The 9,072-nt window shown below is 34.1% G+C and overlaps 1 protein-coding gene across 1 annotated transcript in view; it reads right to left on the reverse strand.

Annotated features, from left to right (window-relative positions):
• LOC128997955 (all trans-polyprenyl-diphosphate synthase PDSS1-like) overlaps positions 1-9,072 on the reverse strand; it is an 83,449-nt gene extending 74,377 nt beyond the window's left edge. Inside the window, exon 1 of the mRNA XM_054423816.1 lies at positions 8,903-9,072. Within this exon, the coding sequence (XP_054279791.1) occupies positions 8,903-9,064 (162 nt within the window). The 5' untranslated portion in view covers positions 9,065-9,072. The remainder of the gene's footprint in view (positions 1-8,902) is intronic.

Consider the following 9,072-nt stretch of genomic DNA (forward strand, 5'->3'; position numbering starts at 1 on the left):
AGTCCTCAATATGTTACTATCAGGAAGTGTCAAAGTTTGTATCCGATTTATTGTTCCAGCTAGAGCCGATCGAACCATAACTATAAAACAAGAGCATAAGGTAGTTCTAACAATAACTTGACATTTTAATCGCAAATGCCAATGCGTGCAGTTTCTAATTGGTAAAACGGGCAGGATATCATCGTAATTAAATATTTGTTTTAACCATCAGCACAAGGTGGTGAATATAATTCAATTGTGTATATGCTCTATAAATCTCCTGTTTTACACTGGTTCTAGCCCAACAACACGAGTAAGCCCACAACGAAGACCAACTGGTTTGGTTAGGACATTTACGGTAAAGCTTACCTGTAATTCGTCGTTTAGTTAATTGTAAAATGTTTGGTCACCCTTTTCTAAATTCAACTGCACAAGTGGTTAGGTGAAAGTGTTAGTGAATCGCAAGTTATCGAGTCAGCCCCTCACCTCACCGGAGTAATATCACCATAGGACGCTATCACGACACCTCAATGACTCATTTATTGGAGAAATAGTCATTTCAATCCCTGTATGTCTAAAATTAAAATTAAATAACGGTGCTTCCTCCCAGCGACAAAAGAATTAAAATGTTAATTCTGTGGTCGCTGCTTCCTCCAAACTGAATACTGAATGTTTGTATATACGCGCCGTTTTTATGTTCGTGTTGTGCCTTTTTTAATTAGATATGCGTTTGACAGTTTGGAAGCTTGGAAACTGTTTACACGAAGCACGTTAACGAGCGAATTCAACTGAATAATCGTTGGATTACTTGACCAGTACCTGTTATAGTATTATTTACCAAATAACTGATCCGAAACCTAATTTCACTTTCACCAAATACAGTACAATTATAGATTAGAACCGTATACCACAGCTGGCAAAGCTATTCTAGGCATTTACGCTTATCTCTAGGTCCGTTCATTCATCACAACAGATTACAGATTAGCCAAAACACGACGGAAACTAAAATAGAGCTCAGCTCAAACACACACTTTGTAAAAAATGTTTTACATGCTTTCCACGTTTTTATTTGTAACAAGTATTAAGGCTACTAAACGATGGACGGAAATGGCGTACTTTTCGTTCAGGCACGGTTGTATGTTAACATAGCCTATTTTCTATATTATGCGTCAGTGCCGAAGCAATGGAAAGTAGATACTGTCCACGTACGGACAGTTAGTCTATTTGGACGGGCAAATGCAAGGTATAAAAGAGGACACCAACCTCTTAAAAAATATATAAATATTCATATAAACATATACATATAGACCATGAGCCACCAATATGAAACCCTCCCCCCCCCCCCCCCCGTGGGAATTTATGACTTATACTTTTTTTGTTGGTATTACCTACCAGATTAAGAATTCAATTGTTTGCCTCTTTTAAATTACAGCGTATTCCGGAAAATAAAGAAAAACTGTTAAATTTAAAAACTGTTTTATTTAAATTACAAAAGGGTAGCCTACGTTAATTACTGGTGCAATATTCTTTATGGCCTTCTTCAGTATGTATTCAAAGGCTTCAAATGAAAATAAAAAAGTTAAAAAAAATACCCTCGCTGCAGCAAACCTGCAGGCAATGCGGATTTCAAATTGGCCTGAATTTATTTTCAATTAAATCTATTTAAATAACATTAGATTTAAAGAGTACCTCTAGGAAAGCAATTTTAAGAGATTAAAATTAAATTAAATAAATTTTATTGAGACATTTTAGACGTAAATTTTATTGGAATGTAAGGTTAAAGTAAAATTAAAGTCTAAAAATTCGTTTTCCTCGTATCAAAATCAGATTTGCGGCAATAATTTTATTTTTAAAAAAATAATGTGCCGATTGATATGGGTTGCCATTAAAAAAATTTCAACCCTGTTTGTAGGTGGGGGGTGAATTTCAATATATCACCAAAAACAACCTTACATTACCCTAGAAACGTGTATTGAAGCTTTTTTTAAATTTATGAATATTTTTGCTGAGACCATTCATTATTTAGCAGGTTAACCCGTTGTTCCTTATTTTTACCATTAGCTAGGATTTTTTTCCAATCCCGTGGGATCTTGATTTTGGACATCTCATTAAGAACGTTTCTCCAAATCCTCTTCTCTCTTTCAATGTTTTTAATAGTTACATCTAAATAATAGGTATCCGCAATAAAGTATATCCTGCTGAGTTTCGGAAAACGGCTGAAGGCAATCTGTGCTAGTTCACCAGAGGTTTCTGGAATATTAGTAAGAACCTAAAAGTAAGCCATACCATCAATTACATACATACATTCTTCAATCTTGGGAGGTTCGTCTATACCCTTGTTCTCCAAAGCACGGAGCAGTTTGGCCTTTTCTGTTTTTGTTGGGCATCCACGGGCATCCATCAACAGTGGCTGATGCCCATGGTACTGGATCTAATGGGTATGTCATCAGCTTCTCAAGGTTAATATCACGTTCCTGGGACAGCAGTAAAACTCCAGAAAAATATTTCTTATTGCTCTTATCTCAACTAATCTGTTTGCATTCAGCTTTCCCTAGATTATCTACATTGAGTAAATTGTCTTCCACCGATTCAATTACAGGTCTTCCAGCTGATAAACAGACCATCTAGGAATTCTGATCACGGTTTTCAACTTCAAGCAGAATAATGCATTGTTCAAAAGCATCAAGTACAGTACTTGCAAAATACTTTGCTCACTTCGTTTCATTTCATTTGCTTGCATGTCACTGAGAACAATCTGATGACTTCACCATACTTGCATTTTAAAATTCTAACTTGCTGTGGGCCCGTCCTACGCACAGGAATCAACTAATCAAATCAAATCAAACTAAAAAATCTATAGCCTACTAAAGGACCCATGCTGCACTGCGGCGTTAAAATAAATATCATATCCGAGAAATAATAAAATTTATTATTTTTGATTGTGTAATACAGTATCTTAAACTAACTGATTCAAACGATCAATAGCTCAAATTAAAGCCTATAATTGACTGATTATTTTGAGTCTAAAACATATAAAAAAACGTAAACAATACTGGAGCTATTGATATTCAATCATAGAAAAACCTTATAATTTTTTTTATGTTGGATGTTCACCTTGCGTTTGCTTGAAAACCGTCCGATTTGAATAACTAATATCTTAAATGCAAGCCGGTATTTCACTGAAGGTTCTTAGACCAAAATATATAGGGTTATATAATTATAAAAAATTGTAAAATACTGTACAATTTAAATTGAAATACGAATTAAAAAATATTTTTTGGTCGAGTAATAAAATAGATAAATATACGATGATGCTTGATGTGAAAGATATGTGTGCATACTACCAATTTAAGACCTCAATCATGAAGATCGGACGTGTAGAAGAGCCAAAGAAACTCGGAAAAGAAAAAAAACAAATTTAACTCCCTTTAGAAATACATGGGGGTAAATTTAATTTACGTATAAGCCGAGTGGGACTGTCGATAAATATATACTGATGCTTGATGTGAAATATGTGCGTGCATACCTTCAATTTGAGACCTCAATAATGAAAATCGGGTGGGTAGAAGCGCCAAACGAACTCGGAAAAGAAAAACCAAATTTAACTCCCATAAGAAATACATGGGAAAAAATGTTGTTTACGTATAAGCCGAGTGGGACTGTAGGCAACTATATGCCGATGCTTGATATGAAATCTGTGCGTTAATACCTTCAATTTGAGACCTCATTTATGAAAATCGGTCGGGTTGAAGAGCCAAACGAACTCGCTAAAGAAAAACAATTTTTTAAAATATATATATTCATGATATTTTCGTGTTTTCCGGAACATGCTGTAATTCACAAGTGGCAAACACCTAAAACCTTAAAGTACATGTCAATACGAGCACAAAAATGAATATTTCAAAAATTCCCACGGGGGGGGGGAGGGGGGGTATAGACCAGCCTCCGCTCTAATAGTCTGGTTCCTCGTTTAAGAGAGCAATATTTTTGTCTGATTGATATTAGGAGGACCTATGAGTTCCGAACCATAGAGTTATTTCTACTAGTACATCACACAGCAAACTTGGCGGCATCTAGGGGAACCATTCCAAAAATATATCATTGAAAAATGTTTTCCTAATTATCAAATCAAGAAGACACACACCTTTGACACTTTGATTTGGCTCTTGCAATACTCTCAATTACTGAATTAACCAGTTTTGCGATTGCGTATACGCAAAAATATTAACTTAGTACATAGTACATAGGGAGGTTTACTTGAGAAAATTATTTCATCCATCTTCACTTTTGGTATCATTTTTTTTATTCCTTAAGGGTTAAAACTAGTGTGTAAGTGTTGCTCACTAGTCTGAGGATGAAACTTGTTTACTATCACTACTTCTAATTTACTTATCAGATTACCTTATAATTCCATGTTCTTTAAGAATTCCCTAGTGAACAATTTTCAATTAAATGAAATCTCAGAGGCCACTTTAACATTATTCCTTTGTAAAAATGTGCTCCTCAGAAATTGTTAATTATTCTCGTTCCCTTCTCGCCATTAGAATCCTTTACTAATTGCTCCGCAATAATTGAACTAAAGCGTATTATTGTTGTAAGAAAATACAATTCCCATGTCCAAATTAACGTCCTGGCCCAATCAAAGATATCTCAGGACCTGTAGACACAGGAATATAAAAGTAAGTTACCATTATGTCGTTTACGTCAAGAACGTGAATGAATGAAAAGAGTGTAAAATCAGTTATAGGCATATAGGACTGGGCAGTTGGCATCGAGCGATAACACCTGAGAAGGGAAGCAGTAGACATTCCAGCCAATACCACCTCTGAGTAGACACACTGACAGAGTCTGCGACTGTCCTACGTTTGGGACAAGTTTCTCCAACTGACCTTTTAGGTGAAGCAACCATCCTGAATTGACCATAATATGTCACAGGATCGTATTGACCCCATTGCAGCATCAGACTGATTCCGGATTCTACCGTGGAAATCCTCCCAGGTGTTTGGAAGTCAGAGAAGTTGTAATGTATTTTAAACAAATCGATAACCTCTAAGATCAATTTGTGGGGGGTCGATTATTCAGTGAATTCAAGTCTTCCTAGTTAAGTTGCCAAAGTCTTCTAAACTAAAGGCAGGGTCTAGGAGAAGATAGATAGGGGCTCCTACAGATAAAGTAGCACATTACATACACTTTTTAAAGCTCATTCGTTAAAAATACTAAACAATATTTTATCTGATTTTGCCACTTTAAATAAAGGATTTAAAGGGTTCTTAACAAAATAACAGCATATTGAGTAAATCTACAAATACTGTGTTGGCAGTATTGGTAACATACTTGCTGCACAAACACGCAACGCCAAGTTCTCACATCACTTAAATTGTACAAAATTACTGAAATGGGTTTTAGACAGTACACGCTACAAAAAATTATAACATAGCTTTTAGTGGAAAGAGTTCTTGTTCAGAAGACCCAAGCCTCTCTGCTTGAGAGATAGATGAGCTTAAAGTTCCACCCAACAGGTTACAGCTTTATTAAATGGGCTAGCCAGAATCCATAGTGATAGTCAGGACTCGAATGCAAGTACCATAAATATATGGTATGGTATTTCATCAGTGAGAACAAAATCGTGACAGTATTGTAATACTGTAATAAATACCCCCACTGAGGCAAAGCTGCAGCCTAGGCATGCCTATTTAATTCAGGCGTAGTTATTTGATTCATCTATATCCATGGCAGATTTATTTATTTCATACTTAGCTATCAACATTTCACTACAAAACACATTATTTTCCCTGTAGCCAGCAAACCTAAGTACTAAAAACCTTTAAATGTTAAATACAGAATAAATCTGACATGTATAATGAAATATATTAGTGAAAATTCAATCGGGCCAGAGAAAACTTACTTATCCTGTAGAATTACTGTGGCAGTGGTTTTATTTACATAATTATTTTGTTTAAATAAGCAAGCAAACTATGACAGTTTACTTACTCTCCAAAACAATAACATGAAGATTTTAAGTTAATAATTTGCTTTGAAATTTACTCCATCACCCTTAAGCCTACAACAGTACTGTACTTCATCATACTAAACCGTTTTGAAAGAAATTGCAAAATTTTGTGTTTTGAGGGGCAAAAATAAAATTGGGCAAACCCAACGGTTTCCAAACCCTTCTGTCTGACAACACACCTACATTGGGTAATCTTTCAAAACCCACATTTTCGATTAAATTTATTTAAATTATTTTATCATATTTATTATTAATTAATAGATTGTTTAAAGGATATACTAAGTAACACACAACTAAATAGCCTACAAATTATTAAGGTAGGTGAAATGAAAATAGCTACAATATTTAGTCCAAAACACCAATACAGGTATTTCAAACTGTTGAGAAATCAAATTCAGGCTCAATTTTAAAAGAGGCTACAGTAGGACGCTGGACATTTACCATACGCTTCTTAAAATACACCAAGTGATGGATATGGATGTCTTTTCACACAAATACATTGTTGTAAACCCAATTACCTCTTTACGATACGGTACTAGGGCTACCGTATTGATACATTTTTTCTTGTTTTGAATACAAATTTATATTGTGCACTTCTCTATGCACTTGTTTGATTTAATTTGATTTAATTTGACTTAATTTGATTTGTTCTAAAAATTGTAAATAAAAAACAAGAAAAAACAAAAAAAAGAGACGGAGTGTATTTTAAGTTATAGCCTAGTTACTAGCCCATAGTACTTGTAAGGACTGTCTGTGTATACACTGTGTCTAGGACTGATGTCCATGATCACTTTAATTACTAACTTAGGTTTAAGAATTAAATCGACATAGCTAGATGTAAACACGAAGGTATAATCACACTCTGGGCTTAAAAACTTTAGGCCTAATAAACTACCAAATTATGTAGAAACTATTCCTATGGTGGTAAGGTATTCTTTGAAACACTATAACTTTAAATGGCTCCTAAAAAACCCAATGTTCCATGTTGATGAATTTTGTAAATAATATAAAATAGTAATTTAATCATGCTGTCATATAAGTTATATCATTGACTAGACTATACACAGAATAGACTCCCCATGTGATATGAAAGTTTGAAACCAAGAAAATAGATGTTCAGGACCATCTCACTAGGGTTTACTAGTGTATTGGGTTGAATATTAATGAAAACAGTGCAGTAGCATAGCAAACAGCTGATTGATTTATCACTTAACATAGAATAGTGTCATTAGTTGGTGACAATCTCAACAGACTGTGCCACGTTTTTTGGCTTCAAATTTTTACATTAGGCCTACATTGGGAAGTCTATTCTGTTTATAGTCAATGTCAATGGTTATAGCTTTTATAAAAAAAATCGTATTTAGCTTCAATGCCTGACAAACTTGATGACTATTGCTCTGATTTTACTTAAATTTTGTAGACTAATTTGAGGAGACCTATTGTAAACAATGTATTTGCTTGGTTGTCAATACATTTTTTAATCGCATTCTTATAGATAGGGTAATGTGTTAGTTTACCGGTATAAACTGAAGGGCCAAAAACTTGTTTATAAGTTTAGTCTAAGTCAAGTGAACAGGTCACGTATAATCACGTCTACAGGTCTAAGTAGAATGTTTGTTTCTTTCTAGGTCTAGGCCAACATACATTTGTCCTAAGTTGACTATCGCTGACAGAGTATCTTTTTCCAAAAACACCTTTAAATTCTTATAAAGAAATAGGCCTATAAAGCTTACGGCTTACACGAAACATGAAAACATCCACGAAATTTATTGGACCTCAATCCGATGTCCAGTGTCCTCGTCCTGTATTAGATTAGATTTACGGTATTGAAAATCAGAACACTTCTTAATACTTCGACCTAGACCTAACCTAAATTAAACTTCGCGGATGTCGTCTGCATCCGTTTTTACTTATTGTTCACGTTCACTTTTTCGCAGTTTCTTCAAAATTTTCGCCAAAGAAATCTAAAACTATCTATCAGCTCCCAGCTACAATCATCGCCTACTAAATGACATGACAAACAATCACATTTTGTTTGAGTAGTCTTTGACTGTTAAACCAATGGTTAAACCCTGGTTAAACTGTTTGTATTTTATATGTCTTTGAGTTAACAATGTTAAAAAACCTTGAAAATAAAAGTAACTTAGTAATTTGTGTCAAAAGAATTGTATTGTATTATTAATGTTCCCATTGAGTTTTATGATTAAAGGTAAGGGTTCAGGGTATGATGTACAAAATTAAGAAAATAATTTACAAATATAACAACGTGATATAAAAACGACACTAACGATTGTTGTGTGACTTGCCGAAACAAAACATTTAAGTTGCTAAGCTGACCCAAGTAGTCAACTTTCTGCTAGCGAAACCGTCTGCTAACAACATAACAAACTAGGTTATAGAACTTCGTTCGGAATAATGTTTGCATGTATCGATTGGTGATTGATAATATTGATATGGCTTTAAAGACATGCAAAAATAAGCATGATAAAATAGAGGTTTGCAGCTGTAATCCTCCCGACAGTTAATGAGCAAAAAAGTATACAAGAAATACAAATATCTGTAAACTTTTGTCAAAACAATATTGGCGAAACTAGTTAATAATGAATAATAAGTAACTTATTATTGAAAGATTAATTTAACCAAAATTGTGAAACAATTAAATAATATTATAACTAGTATTTTCTTATAAAAAATCATTGTAAGGATTAATAGAGGTGCAGTTTACGATTGATGTTTGAATAGCACAAAGCAGCTGTTATCTGTAAGAAATTAATTACAAACATAAAAATACTTATAGGCCTGGTAAGTTGAAAGTAATTGCTGAAAATACTTTATGGACGTAATATTACAAGTTATGGTTAAAAAACTGAAACATTAGAGCATAAACCGCCAAAAATCTTAAGTTTTACTAACCTTGCAATGCTGCACTAGGGTCCGAGATAAAGGTTGAATGCCAACTTCTTTGATCCTTACAAATGCAGCTGAAGGTTTTCTTCTTATTTGGGTTTTTTGTCCGAGCTGACACAATTTCTCAACACTACGAGCACAGAGCCTTCCCGACCCTAAACACGCCATAGTACAAA

The sequence above is a fragment of the Macrosteles quadrilineatus genome, unplaced genomic scaffold, assembly GCF_028750875.1.
Source record: "Macrosteles quadrilineatus isolate MER2022 unplaced genomic scaffold, UCM_ALF_1.0 Scaffold_7__1_contigs__length_78375512, whole genome shotgun sequence".
NCBI lineage: Eukaryota > Metazoa > Arthropoda > Insecta > Hemiptera > Cicadellidae > Macrosteles > Macrosteles quadrilineatus.